General features: G+C 44.9%; 1 protein-coding gene across 2 annotated transcripts in view; it reads left to right on the top strand.

Moving 5' to 3' along the window:
- WDFY2 (WD repeat and FYVE domain containing 2) overlaps positions 1-15,418 on the top strand; it is a 173,439-nt gene that overhangs the window by 137,951 nt on the left and 20,070 nt on the right. For both annotated transcript variants that reach the window (XM_053214907.1, XM_053214908.1), the window contains exons 6-7: positions 421-533; positions 15,020-15,146. In XM_053214907.1, the coding sequence (XP_053070882.1) occupies positions 421-533; positions 15,020-15,146 (240 nt within the window). The remainder of the gene's footprint in view (positions 1-420; positions 534-15,019; positions 15,147-15,418) is intronic.

The following is a 15,418-nucleotide window of genomic DNA, read 5'->3' as shown; positions in this document are numbered from 1 at the left end:
CTTGCACTTAAAAAGACTGTGTAACGTGTTCTAATAACGTGGTAGGGCTAATCTCCCCTATCAAATACCGTATTGCTTTTATTTTTAGAATATTCCTGGTATTTCTTGTGTATTTATTTTTTATATGAACTTAAACTTCCCTAGTTCTAGGGAAAAAAGCTAATGTTGATATTTCTGTAGAGATTATATTAAGTTTGCAAATTCATATTGTGAGAAATGACATGCTTATCGTGTTAAGTCTTACTGTCCAATAATATTGTGTCTGTCACTCTGTTATGCCTGCTTTTGTATCTTTCAGCGTTACGTCCAAGCTTTGTTCATATGGGATTTGCACGTTTCTTGATTTGTTTGGTTATTTGTTTATTTTTGTAAATCCCTCCATTCAATTTTGAGAAATGATCCTTAATGCTTACATGATAGATTTGACGTTGAAACCCGGCATGTGTTTATTGGTGACCAGTCAGGACAAGTAACCATCCTCAAACTGGAGCAAGACAACTGCACCCTGGTCACAACGTTCAGAGGACATACAGGTGGGATTGAAAGCAAAATCTCCATGTGCCTGCTCTCACAGTGACCTATCTATCACCTGCTGCGTGTTCTGGCCTTCAGATGCTGTGTTGTCAAAGTGACAAAGTATAGCATGCACACAGATACAAGGGATACGTTGAACTGATTCCACAATGGTTCAGTAAGATGTTATGTCCAAAATTTTCTACACCAGTGCAAACAAAGGAGGAACAAGTCTATTTCCAGAGTGTTGGTGAGTTGGTTCTATGTCACATTGCCCTGGCGAAAGCCAGTGTTGGTATATGCTGATGAGACATTGTTTTGAGACCATGTGACAACTGCATAAACCTCAGGAAGGCCAAAAAGACAGCTGCCTCAGTCTGTCCTTGCCCTTCTTGGAGTGAGAAGATGGCGTGCAAGACAGACATGCCCGCTTCTAAGTCCAGTAAAATAAAAAATATGGTCATTGGGGCTAGCTAGGCTGCATAAAAAGGCACGGGTTTGGTTTTAACTTCCTTCTGGGCTCTTCTCACTGTAAAACCCAAGACTCCCTTTATTATTTCGGATTTCTTTGTTGGGGAAGGGCTCAGGATCTGTTCAGGATCATTTAAGTCAGGTAATACAAAATATCCATGCTTAGCCTTTGAAAGACTTGAATAGATGATGACGATTAGTTTTTACTGGTATTTTTAATCTGCGATGTTGACCCTGGGAAATGAGTCACTGCCTGTTTTCATGGCTCTTAATGGGCTTTTATGTTTCCCACAGATTACCAACCCATGATTTAGTACAGAACAGGGTTCTTATTGAGTTCAGATGGCATATAAGAACAGAAGTAGGTGAATGAAGATGTAAAATGGGATAGTACCTAGATCATAAGGAATTTCCTCAAGGGGAAAAAAAAGAATGCAGTAAAGAGGAAATTGAATCCAGGGGAAAAGAGTCATAAAAGATAATTATCTATGTTTTCTGGGAAGAAGAACACATAGAAGCATCTGCTGTGGATAGGACCCAGGTCTTTCCTGATTGTATTTCTCTTTTTAGCCACCTCCACCCTGGCTAAGCCTGGCCTAGTAGGGACCCAGAACTGTCCCACATCAGGAACCTTAAACTGCTATGTGTCACTGCTGACTTCAGTCTCCTAATCTTTCGCTTCTCTGAACCCTTCCTCCAGCTCCCCTTACTCTTGCCCTCGTGGCCAGTCGGTCCCTGCTGGCCAGTCGCTCTTGTCCTTGTTGGCCAGTGTCTGTGCCCCATCTTCTCTCCCTTTCCAGAGGGGTGTCAGCCACTAGGCGCCCAGCGTTCTCTGGTCAGGCGCCCTCGTTCTTCCCTGAAGAACACGTCTGCCATTCACACCCTCTCCAGCCCTCCTGTGCACTCAGCCCCTGGGGCTGCTGCAAGGTCACGCTCTGAGCCCGGGGCCTTCTTCCCCACTGCACATTCAGCATTCATGTCCAGCTGCCAGAGTCGCCTCAGTCCCTGCACACGGTCCCTTGCAGGTCCTCAGGACTCCCCTCCACTCCTCCAGACCTTCACCACTCCCCACCCCACCCGAGTCCCCTCTTCCTCCCCAGACTCCGCCTTCAAAGAAAAATAGAGGTTAGCCAATAGAGGCTTTAAAACTGTTTTCTTGCGCACCCTGTGTTCCTCTCCAACAAACTTCTTCTGCCTCCTCCTTATCTCTTGCTCTCGGGGTCTCCACATCAAAAACTGTTCCCCCGTGTCTCCCTTTTGACCAGCTCACCCTTCTCAATTTATTAACATGCTCAAGTGTCTTGCCTTTCTGATGGACAAACAAAACCCTCTCGACCCCGTATCCTGTTGTAGCAACGTCCGTCCTACTTACTCTCTTAACAGCAGTGCTTCTTTTTCCTTTTTCTAAATTACGGTGAACTGTACCTCATCTAAAATTCACCATTTTAATCACTCTTAAGAATACAGCGCAGTGACGTTGAGGACATTCATATCACCACCATCCGTCCACACAACATGCCCTGTCTCGTAAAACTGAAACTCTGACCCCACTGACCGCGCACCCGTCGTTGCCCCTCCCCCAGCCCCTGGCAGCCACCATCCCGCTCTCTGTCTCTGAGTGTGCCTGCTCTGGGTCCCTCGCAGAGGGGACTCGTGCACCAGGCGTTGTTTGGTGACTGGCTTCTTTCACTCGGCGTGATGTCTTTCTGTTGTAGCAGACGGCGGCGTGTCTTAAAAGAATATCGTCTTCCAGCCGCTTCCAGTTCTTCACCTCTCATTTCCCTTCCATCCACCTGCAGTTTGGCTCCATCTCTCGCTCCTCTGACGCTCCTGTCCCCAAGGTGGCCGGTGACCTGCTGGCTGCTGAATCCAGGGGACGTGTTTTGGACCATGTCACCATGAACCTGTCGGCAGCGCTTTACATTGTGGCCCTTCTTCTTGCCTGTGGCCGCCCTCCTTGGGCTCCTATGACGGGTTAGCACCCGGTTTTCCTCTGCTTCTCTGGCTTGTCTTTCTCCTCTCCTTAGTGATATTTTTTGTGAGCTCTGCCCTAGACCCTGGTCTCTTTACACTGCGCGCTCTCCCTGGTCGATCTCAGCCACTACCCCCGTCATAGACATAAAAGGTACAGTCCTTTCCTCACATTTTTTACACAGTGAGGGACGTGGGCGCTAAACAGTGGTCACAGCGCTTGGTGGCGGGGGCAGGGGGAGGCGGGCACTGGGCACTTCAAAGAACCCAGAGTGGCCACGTCACTCGGACAGGAGTGGGAGTCTGTCAGGAAGGTCTTCCCGGGGGAGGTGTTGCCTGACCTAAGATCTTTGGGAAGGAGTAAGCGTTGAGTTCATGGAAAAGAAGTGAGAAGGACACTCTAGGCAGAGAAAACCAGCGAAGTCCAAGGCATGGAGATTTGCAAGAGCGTGCTGTCTTGGGAACTCTGGTAACTGCCATTGGTGAGCACACCGACTAGCAGGCGGCAGGCAGCCAGAAAGGAAGCGAGCATCCGTTCGGATCACCGAGGCACTAGCCTGACGGCAGTGAGAAACCATAAGAGAGTTTTAAGCAAGGACGTTAGCCTGGTCAGAAGTTAAAAGATTGTTCTGGCAGCAGAATGGTAGGAAACTGTCCCTCAGAATGTGGCAGGAATGATGGGAAAGCCAAGAGTAGGTGGGCCGAAGGTGAAGTTCAGGTGGTGAGCTCAGCGGGCCTGGTGACCACACTGGGTAGTTCCCAGACCTGGTTCAGGCCGAGGTGGCTTGCAGCCTGGCTCTTTGGTACTCAGCCCTTCACTGTACAGCTGATAACTGTGCTCTGAGTTCTCCGTGGCTGCCTCCAGGCCAGAAAAGGGGTAAGTAGCTGCTGCTTACTGGTGTGTGGGGAGCCGGATGTAGCCCGTGGGTTTCCTGTCTTCCGGGTTAGTTCTAGTACAGAATGTTACCTTGGCATTATGCCTTATCTTTCTCAAAGAGTTTAGAGCATTCTCATATGACTTTACCATGAAATATCTTTGAGGACTGGATGTGGCCCAGGAAAGTTACTAACTAACATGAAGGCAAATGTTGCAGGTCACATATTCAATGTATTATTATTATCCCTAGACAGTCGTCAGTCCACTCCGGCTACAGCACATCTCATTCATTTGTAGCCAGAGCAGGAGTGTCTAAGAGATTTCATGATGATGCAAGCGTATTGTCGAGCTCTTCCTATGCAGTAAGCCCGTTCTGGGCCCTGGGAAGTCCCAAACTCAGCCAGACACAACTCTGGAAAAAGGGGTTTATATGGATTAGTTAATCTCCTCATTCCCTCACCCCCAAAACAAAGACTTTAGGATTAACCCAGATACATTGAAGAATGATCTCAGGGGTCTTATCAGTCCAGATCCAAACTCAGAAGCAGACCGTCTTTGGTCTGTAATACAGAGTTATAGCCATTCACCCATCACTCTGTATTATAGTACAGAAAGTCATATAAAAATGTGGGGTAGTGATGGAATTGGCCTAATAGTCATACCCGGAGGCCAGCACAGCATTTACTAATCCGCGGGGACCTAGGAAACTAGTTTTATGTTCCTTTGCTCCCTCTGCTGGTTTTATTTCTGGAAGTAAATGCCAAGTAACATAGATCTTTGCTATTTATGCAGAAATTAGAATGTATTTCTACCAAAAAGTCATACACTGACTTGAACACAGAGGGGAAAAATGAGATTTTAACCACTGGAAATTCATAGTATCAATAAATTCGTTTTTTTTTCATTTCCTTCTAAGAATTATTTTGGTTAGTATGAACATATTGGAAATAGGAGGGGCCAAACATAAATTGCCAAAGCATACTACTTAACAAAAAATTAAATACATTGAATAAATTAAATAAATTTGTTAACTGTTAGGGGAATTATTGAAAGTAACAGTATAACTATAACCAAAATAATGAAAACATGGAGAGGCATGGTTCAGATCGTTAAGTTGAAAACTTGATTTTTGTTTACAGTGAAGACTTCCACATCCAGCAGACACGGATTTTCATCGAGTCAGCCAAATTATTAGCTCTCTGCATGATGAGGGCTGGGGTATAGGGGTGAATCAGACAAATAATGCTTGCTTATTCAACTTCTAGTCATGGAATCCAGTCGTTAAAGTGATAAATTCAGGTAGTCCATCAGGATGTTATGAGTGCCGCAAGTACTGTGAGCCCCCAGTGCCACTCATAGCACTTGCATTGGGAGTAAATAACAAGAGGGACCCCCTATCCAGAGAGCTAAGGGGAGACTGCCGAGGAAGTCGTGTTTAAAGGATCCGTAAGGAGGGTGCCTGGGTAGCTCAGTCGTTAGGCATGACTCTGGATCAGGTCATGATCTCATGGTTCATGAGTTTGAGCCCCGCTTTGGGTGAGCTCGAACCCCACTTTGGGTGAGCTCGAATCCCGCTTCAGGGGAGCTTGAGCCCCTCATCGGGTGAGCATGAGCCCCATAGTGGGGGAACAGGAGCCCTACCTTGGTTGAGCACGAGCCCTGCTTTGGGTGAAACACAAGCCCCGGGTGAGCCAGGTTCTCTCTCTCTCTCTCTCTTTCTCTGCCCCTTGCTCACTTGCCCCCTTCTCTCTCAAAAATAAAAAGTGAATAAATAAAAATTTAAAAAAATGAATAAATGATACCATAAGGAGAAAGACTTGTCATCCAGGTGGTGAGACCGGTCTAGACTCCAGGTGTGTGAAGCGCATGCAAAGCCCAGAGTGGGAAAGCATGAACAACGTATGGAGTCGCACGGGCGGTGTGGAGAGTCAGGGGCGCAGAGTACAGGTTGAACGTGCAGGCGATAATCAACAACTTTGGACAATGTTCTCAGGCAGTGGGAAACCAGTGATGAAGTAAGCAGGGTGGTAGCATGGTTTCCATTTTAGGAAATCCCTGTGGCAGCAGTGGCGGTGGTTGGGTGGGGGTGAGAATGGATGTGCCAAAACCGTTTGGAAGGAAGGCTAGGGTTGGAGTCCCACCTGTTTGGACTGGGAGGTGGTGGAGGGTGTGGGGAGAAGAGGAGGGATTCAAGATTGTTTTAGGAGATTGGGAGTCCTCAGCACTTGGCATTTGGGGTGGGAGTGGCTCCCAGGTTTCCATCTGGAGCATTTGGGTGGATAGTGATGCCATTTGCTGAAACAGGAATGCTAGAGTTTAGAGCAGTTTTAGGAGAGAGCACCGTGCTTGGAGCTGAACATCTTCCTTCCATTTTTTCCACTCTGGCTGAAGGGTGGTGGAGTATTCTGATGACAGGGACGCCCCAGGAGTCGTGGCAAGGGGACAGCTGGATGTCCTTTTGTGGATGTCAGGAGGAAAGCATAGTCTAAGAGGTAGAGCACATTCAGCTTTACAGAAACATCCCTCGCTTCAGCCCGAGTAACTGCAGAATGTAGTAAGTGAAAGGTCAGATATTTTATTCAAGAGGCCTTGCGGTTGGAGACTCAGGTGGCTCTTGTGTAGTTACAGGGAGGCTGTTCCCCTTCCTTACCCTGTAGGGTAGTCTGGAACGTTCCGGGCGAGGTGCCATATCGCACTCGTAAAGACAGATCTGGCAGTTTCCAGCCCTGACTTTGCAGCACTCCGTGTAGTCTGTAGCTTTTGCAAGATCTGTTGTAAAAGTCTCTTAGAAATTAGTTGGGCTGTGCATTTTGGTAACACGTATTAAATTTCTAAAAATGCTGATACTCTTTGATCCAGTTTCATGTTTGGGAATCTCTTCTAACTCAGTAGAAACATGAACAAAGTTTTACAAATAAAAATTTTCAGCTTGGCGAAATTTAGAATAGGTAAAAGTTGAGAAAAATGTAATGGTAAGTGAAATAAGGCACATCCCTGTGTGGGGTATTATGCAACCATTAAAACCTATGTTTATGAGAAAATGTAATAGTATAGATAAATTTTATAATGACAAAAACCTTTATATTTTTGAGAATAAATTCATTTATGATAGAAATTGCTCTGTCAGCCATATATTGTGAAGGTCACAGGCAGGGAGAAACGCCATGAAATGAGGGGGCAGAAAGATGGAGTCTGAAGCGAAGTCAGACGAAATGATGTCTGTCATTTCAAATATCATAAACCCAGGAAACCCACAATTGCTGTGGCCCCTGGCCCTCGCACTCCGACCTAGATATGGAAGGTGAGGAAGGTGCCCTGGGTGTGGACTGCGCACAGGTGCGTGTCCGCACTGTTCTGGAAGGCAGGCTCGCTAACAGCCGTTGCCTTTCTGTGCTGCCGGACGCATCTGGAGGAAGGACTGTTCATCAGGAAGCTGTCTGCTGGGAAGACTGCTGGGAAGGAAGAGGCCAGTAGGTCAGCAGCTCTCTTCTCCACCCTTCTGTGCCCCCCTGTGACTTAGCGTGCTGCCTCCCCACCGACCCCTACCCCAAAGCCCTGCAGGGCACCTCTGTAGTGATGGCTTACTGGTTTTGTTCATTGTCTCTCACTCCTCTCTGCCATCCGATTCAACCAGCCAGGTGCTTACCCATTTATTAAGCACCTACTGTGTACCAGTCACTGCACACTATGCTTGAGTGCAAAGATACAGAGTAAAATTTACTGCGGGGACAGATTTATAATCTGACAAGGTTCAATGCAGTGGGTGAGTATAGGGCTAGAAACCACACCCAGAGGTGGGGACCTCGCATAGATGGAGAGCGTTGAGGAAGGCTTCCTGCAGAAGTCACCTGAGCTGCACCTTGAAGAGAGAGTTTACTTAGGGTGATGAAAGGTCTGGTGGGCCCTCCAGGCTGAGGAGTAGCCACAGGTCCCATGAGAGAATGGTTTCACCAAACAGAGTGCGCATGTCCTTCTTCTCAAAATTAATCCCATCATCTTCTGCTGTGTTTGTGTTGGTCCAGTAGGGTCTGAGACTTCCTTGGTTTCATTATATCCTCAGAGCCTAGCGTGGTATCCGCCGTGTAGAAGATGCTCAGTAGATGCTGGTTGCATTGGTTTGAAATGAGTGCTGTGAGTGCACTGGTTTGAAATTGTGGTTTGCAATTTATAAGCCAACATCCACGAGACCCCATTGTTAGGACATGTATGTAGAGCTGGGAGGGACCTCAAAATTTATTTGTTTTTCTCCCAGTCCCATCCTACTTCCCGTCTTGAAGATTTTTCTTCCATCTTTTCCACTCTTACTGAAGGGTGGTGTAATACTCTGAGCCCTAGGGGGTGATAAATATACCCTGACTTTGACTTTCTTGAACCTGGCATTGATTTTTCTCTTCCTGACTCTGGGTTACCAGGAACTCCCCTTCCTGGCTCTGGCCCCTTACAGCCTGATGTAATGTGGAAAAAACTAGAGATTGGTCTTGTTTTTAAAACTTGAATTGATCTCCTGATGGCTGGGATAGTTTGGGAACAGGCTGATGACTGCCTCAAGGCTGACTAAACAGAGGACACTGTCACAGATGGTATAGATGGGGTCTCCTGCACTATAATCATAGCTAACACTTACTGAGCGCTCCCCATGTGCTAGGCACTATTCTGTATGTTGATGTGTATATTAACTCATTTAATCTCAACAAAATTATTGTCATCCCTGTTGTACAGATGAGGTTTCTGAGGCACAAAGACATTAAATAATTTGCCCAAAGTCACTTACCTAGTAGGAGTTGAGCCTAGGATCTGGTTCCAGAGCCTGTGCACTTACACTAACCACATCTAAACTTCCTATTGCTTCACCATAAACCATCCTCATCCCATAGTCACCAACAAAGAAGGCCTGCTTCTCATGGTGCTGTGCTTATAGATGTGGGTGTGTACTGGTAGGAAGTTGAGAGGGATCCATCACTTGGCACATGGTAAGCCTTTTTTTTTTTTTTTTTTTTCAAATTTTTTTTTTTAGCGTTTTTTATTTATTTTTGAGACAGGGAGAGACAGAGCGTGAACAGGGGAGGGTCAGAGAGAGGGACACACAGAATCTGAAACAGGCTCCAGGCTCTGAGCTGTCAGCACAGAGCCCGATGCGGGGCTCGAACTCACGGACCATGAGATCATGACCTGAGCCGAAGTCGGCCGCTTAACCGACTGAGCCACCCAGGTGCCCCCATGGTAAGCCTTTTTTTAAGATTTTCCATGTTTATTCTGACAGGATGAACAGCCCACCCAATTAAGTCTTTAATTATGTCAAATAAGCCTTTCTAACTATTCTTTTTACTAGTGCCCACCATTATTTAAATCTGATATGATGCTTTAAAGAACCTACCCACTTAATATGTTGTCTTAGTCTATTCAGGCTGCCCTAACAGGCTATCATAGGCTGGGTGGGTTAGAAACAATAGATATTTGTTCTAGGAACTGGGAAGTCCAAGATCAAGGCGCTGGCTGATTGAATGTCTAGTGAGACCACTTCCTGGTTTATAGATGGCTGCTTTCTCACTATAAGCTCACATGACAGAAGCGACTGAGGAGCTCTCTGGGATCACTTTCATAAGGGCACCAACCTCAGTCATGGGGGCTACACCCTTATGACTTAATCACCTCAGAATATCGAGGATTAGGTTACAACATAGGAATCTGGGGCGGGGGGGGGGGGGTGGGGACGGGGGAAGCTTCACAGTAGGGGCAGGAGCTAGATCGTACAGGGTCTTGAAAGGCCATGGAGAGGAACTTTGCATTTTACTCTGAACGGGATGGGGAACCATTGGAGGGATTAGAGCAAGGGGTGTCATAATCTGCTCTGTGTTCTTCGGTGGTCGCTTCAGCTGCTGCGTGGAGAGCAGACTACAGAAACAGGAGTAGAAGCGAGGAACCTGTGTAGGAGGCCGTTCACACAGTCTTATAGTTTGGGGCTTTTTTATTTTAACTTTTCATTTGGAAATAATTTCAGACTTGAAAGAAGCTGCAGAACAGTGCAGAGAGTTCTGTACATCCTTCACCCAGATTCCACGGATGTTAACATCTTTGAAAACTACAGCACAGATACCAAAATCAGGAAGTTAACGTTGACAGAGTCCTGTTCCCTAATCTACAGACCTTACTCACATCTCTCCAGTTATCCCACTAATTGCCTTTTCCTAGTTCACAGTCTGATCAGGACCACATACTGCATTTCCTTATAATGTCTCTTTAGTTCCCTTGAACACGGAACAGTTCTGAGTCTTCCTTTTTCTGTCATGACCTTGGCATTTTGAGGTCATTCTTGGCATTCCAGCCAGAATGTCCCTCCCTTGTAGAATGTCCCTCCATTTGATGTTTCCTCACGGTTAAATTCAGGTTATGCATTTTTTATGTGAATACCATGGAAGTGATGTTATGTCCTTCACAGTGGATCGTATCAAGAGGCGCATGATGTTGATTTGTCCTCTTTCTGGTGATGTTAACTTTGATTATTTGGTTAAGGTAGTGCGTGCCAAGTTTCCCCACCGTAGTCACCCTTTGTAATTCATAACTATTTTAGGAGGAAATGTTCTGAAGCCGTGTAAATACTATTTCTCATCATATTTCTGCCCAGTAATTTTACTATCCACTGATGACTCTTACCAGAAACAGTCATGACTGTGGTGCTTGCTAGAGTGTGCTTTTTCTAGTCCTTTTCTCTTCGACACTTTTTGGTTGGAATTTTATGGTAAGGAAAAGCTTTCATTTCTCCCCCATTTATTTATTTATTTATTTATTAAATTGTTTATACCAGTATGGGCTCACGAGTTCTTAATTATTTCTGTGTGTGAGGATTCATTACCACCATTGATTTATTTTCTTGCTCACATTGTCCCAGATTTGACCAGTGGAACACTGGCTTCTTCACAGTGGTGTTTCTGACCTTTTGACCTGTCCGTTTGCTTTTTGATAACCACATCTTGATATTTCTGACTCATGTTGTATACTACCTGCCTCGGCCCTAGAATTACCATTCATACAGCCTTGTTTCTTTCATTGAAGAATAGATAGTATGAGGGGATACTTCTAGAAGCCAAACTCAGGGTGCCATGCGTGCTCACTGTTAATGGCAGGGTGGAGGGATCATTGCTTCTGGGCCCTCAATAGACAGAGCTAGAAAATATGTGTGCACTCACACATCTGTAAGGATTTCTGTAACTTTTATGTGATGTCATACGGATGCTTCCAATTCCATTCTAACACCAAAGAGTTTATTCTAACCTCCCCCCAACTGTAACTCCTATTATGAGTGAGAAAGTCAACTCTCATTATCCTCGATGTATTTACTTGTTCAATCCTAAAATACAGAATAGGTTCAGAATTGCTAACCTATAACTCATGTACAAACCTACTAACTAAAGTACTGTATTTGTGTACAAATCTTATATTTTGCCTTCGACTGTGTAGTCAAATTACTATTTTCCAAACTTACTTTTGTCAGCTTGCCCCCTCCCGCCTTTAGTGTGGTTATTGCATCATTCATTTGTAATACAGTTAGGTTCACTTGTTCCTGTTTATATTCTATTTCGGGTCCATACCCTGCCCTGCCAACACACTCCTTGTTAATTTTATTTACCTATTTTTGAGTATGTGAAACAATATGATTCCAAAACCCAGAACCAAACAAAAAGTACACTCAGGAAAGTGCCAGTCTGCTTCACCCCTTCTCCATGGCTGTGCCCAAGCACCTGCTGAAGTTAACACATCTCATTCATTTATTTCCCCTTTTTTCTTAGATGAAAGGTAGTACAATATAGCTGTTCTTTGGCATGTTGCCTTTTACACTTTACAGTGTATCCTGGAAATCACTTTCTATCCACCTAAATGATTCTGTTCATTCTTTCTCATAGCTGCGTAATACTGTGTGGATGTACCATAGTTAATTCACCCACTCTCTTATATGAGCATTCTCCTTGTGCATATGTATCTATGTATTACTTGGTGGGGATGGGGACAATATCTTCACAATAAACTCCTGAAAGTGAGAGTAAAAGCTAAGCACAGGTATGGCTTGTTGGATACGGCCTTCCCCATTGTACTGCGTTCTCATCAGTGATATATGAGAGTGTCTTTTTCCCCCGAAGGCTTTCCAACAAAATATGTGTCATGCTTTTTAATTTTCTAGGAAAGAATTTTGATAGTGGCTCTTATGCAAGGATGGTAGTATTAGAGGTGGCAGAAGTGCTTAGACTTTAGGTATCTTTGGAAAAAAACAATTTAGAGTTTTTAGTGGATTGCTTTGGAGGCTGATGGAATAGTTCCCCACCTGAGGTCTTCTCCAATTCTGGTGAAACATAAGGCATCAAGATTAACAGCCTAAGGTAGTAACTTCTTTTTATTTGCCTGATTTATGAAGCTTTTGGTGACTCTCACCTTCCTCTTGGGCCAGCCTTATTACATATCCCAGTAAGTATATGGCATTATAATACCTAATGCTAGGCACTTGGGTAGCTCAGTTGGTTGAGCATCTGACTCTTGATCTTAGCTCAGGTCTTGATCTCAGGGTTATTAGTTCAAGCCCCACACTGGGCTCCATGCTGGGTTTGAAGCCTACTTAAAAAAAAAAAAAAAAAAAAAAACTCTAACAAATAATTTCTAACATTCCAGTGGCTTCGTGTAGCAGAAGTTTGTCACTCTTGTGACAACTCAGTGTGGTTGTTTTTGTTCATTCTGTTTTTGTTCATTCTGGTTCAGTCTGGTTGTGGATTTACAGCTCTATTCCATGTGGTGATTCAGGGACTCTGGCTCCTTCTAGAATGTAGTTTCTCCATGCCCTGGGGTCTTGGAGTCCTCAAGGAGGAAGTACAAAGAGAAAGTGAAAAAGGGACTGCTCTGGTCTGGAAGGAACGCAGATTACTTTCTGGATTCAGTTGCTGAGAACTGGTCACATGCCCCCTAGATGCAAGAGGGCCCGTAAATGCGGTCCCTGCAGGACAGCGGCTTTCCAGGGAGCACTCCATATATGGAAGGGGAAGTATGGATCTAGGTGGACGATTAGCTAACTCTGCCACAGGTATTTAACAAAGTAAGCCATTGGGTACTGTGTGGGAATAAATAACATGTTTTGCAGGATGGAATATCCTGAAATTACTGAAGGATGGTTAAATTTAAAAAGTACAGTGCAGCCCCCCGAAATTTGCGGGGGACAAGTTCCAGGACCCCGCAGTGGATGCCTGAAACTACAGATACTACTGAACCCTAGATATACCGTGTTTACATATACTGTAATGAAAGTTATGCGAACGTGGCCTGCCTCTGAAAACATCTTCTTGTACTGTGCTTCCCCCTTCTTCCTGTGACGAGGTGAGATGATCAGTTGCCTTTGCAGTGAGATCACATGAGATGGATGGCATAGCGTTAGGCTTCCGCTCACCATCCGAGGGTCCCGCAGAAGAACGATCATCTACTTCCGGACCACAGTTGTCCACGGGTACCTGAAACCCCGGGAAGTGAAACCATGGACAAGGAGGGACTGCTGTAAGCATGGAGTTCAACAGCAGGAAACCAAGAGGAGTTGTATAAAAGGAGAAGCAATATTTAACTTTGAAGGGTCAGTGAGTCTGGTAGAGGAGTTCCAAGTAACAAGGATGGTGGGTGAAAAAAAGATTCATGTGTTTTCATTCATCTGCTCCTTCATTCATTCAAGAGACAACCCCAGAGCCTGTCTGCTGCTGGCCCCGTGCTCCGAGCTGTTATGTGGCGGTGGGGGAGGAGATGGGAGTGTCGGGGGGGGGCCCCTGCAGGTACACTGGTGGGTTGGGGTGTTTACTCCTTCGTGGGCAGGAATATGTGCCAGCAGAATGTTACACAGGTATAGGGAGAAACTATTAAACATAAGCCAGAATAGTGGGATTTTTTTTCCCTTTTGATCTTGGGGAGAAAACAACAACAACAACAACCTTCTGAGAATGTTATGTGAAAGAAACTTTCCTAAAAGCTTTTAAAGTGCAGCGCTTTGTTAGAACAAATTGATAATCTAAATAAGAAAAAGGCAGATTTGAAGAAACAAGATGGTATTTTCTGTTCTTTTCAGAACATAATATTTTTCAATAATGTAAAAAAATGAGTATTTCTCACATTCTTAAGTGTTTGTAGGCTTTGTGCCCATATTATGTGGAAAAAGTTAATATTGTTCTCATCATGCAGGAGTTTGATTTATAAGGGGACTGCCAGAGAAAGATCTGTCATAATATTTCATTGCCGCACCGGTAGACTAATGCTAATAATCAGCGTGTGTGTACCTCACACTACAGTTTACAGAGGGGTCCTATGTAACGGATCCAACCTCATTATCACCACAACCTATGAAGTAGGCAATGGCCAGGTTGATATTATCATTAGTTGCATGCAGATGTTCGGATGTAACCCCATTATCCCCATTTACAGTCGAGGTAATTGACCCTTAGGGATGTGCATGATGTGCCCCAAATCTGTAAATTTAAATTCCCAAAGAGAGGAAATAAATTTTAAATTCCGATGTTGTAGTCTAATTATATCTGTGCTGAAGAATGAAGAATCTGGGGCTCCGGGGTGGCTCAGTCTGTTGGGCGTCCGACTTTGGCTCGGGTCAGGTTCTCATGGTTTGTGGTTCGAGCCCCGCGTCAGGCTCTGTGCCGACAGCTCAGAGCCTGGAGCCTGCTTCCGATTCTGTGTCTCCCTCTCTCTCTCTGCCCCTCCCCTGCTCACGTTCTGTCTCACTCTCTCTCTTGAAAATAAATATTAAAAAATTTTTTTTAAAAAGAGTAAAGAATCCAACTAAGCTATTGAAAACTTCATTTACTTCTCATCTGTTATTGTCAGGGTGGGAGGTAGACAGAAGCTAAGGAAATATGGTTAATACTTCCAAGTAGTGTGATATTTTCCATTCTTCGAATTACGTCTCTTGTCTGTCAATTAATTGCCTTTTTCATTTCCTTTGGTTTTTATATAATTGATTTTATGGTATATTAAGTTTTGGGGGAAAATGCTGAAAGGGCAGGACTTTTACTCTGGGAGTCCGTTCTTTTTCTCTTCGGGGACTTACTTGTGTGTTCTCTAAGCAGAAGAACTACACTAGATCCTAACGCCTTTGCATTCACATTTATTGGTGAATGCTGTTGTTGCCTGGTGACGAATGTCCCGCTGTGTCTGTTCTGTCAGGTGGGGTGACTGCTCTCTGTTGGGACCCCGTCCAGCGAGTGTTGTTCTCCGGCAGCTCTGATCACTCCGTTATCATGTGGGACATCGGCGGGAGGAAAGGAACAGCCATCGAGCTCCAAGGACACAAGTAAGGCTGCTGGTGCTTTTACTAAAAACTCTGAGAAAAGATTCCCTTCTGAAAGCCTAGAACAAAGGCGTGTGCTCCAGTCTCTGTGGCAGGATCTTTGCATGGGAAGGAACCCGGCAGGCACTCAACTAATGGCCACTTTGAATTGTATCCGTACCTAAGTATGTTTATTTATTTACATGTCACCTTGTTTAATTCCATAGAGGACTTGACAGTGCCTACAAAAACCGTGAAGTAAAATAATGGCAGCAAACAAATAAAAGGTAAAAGTG

The sequence above is a fragment of the Acinonyx jubatus genome, chromosome A1 (assembly GCF_027475565.1).
Source record: "Acinonyx jubatus isolate Ajub_Pintada_27869175 chromosome A1, VMU_Ajub_asm_v1.0, whole genome shotgun sequence".
Classification (NCBI taxonomy): Eukaryota; Metazoa; Chordata; class Mammalia; order Carnivora; family Felidae; genus Acinonyx; species Acinonyx jubatus.
This window is presented reverse-complemented; position numbering and strand designations above follow the sequence as displayed.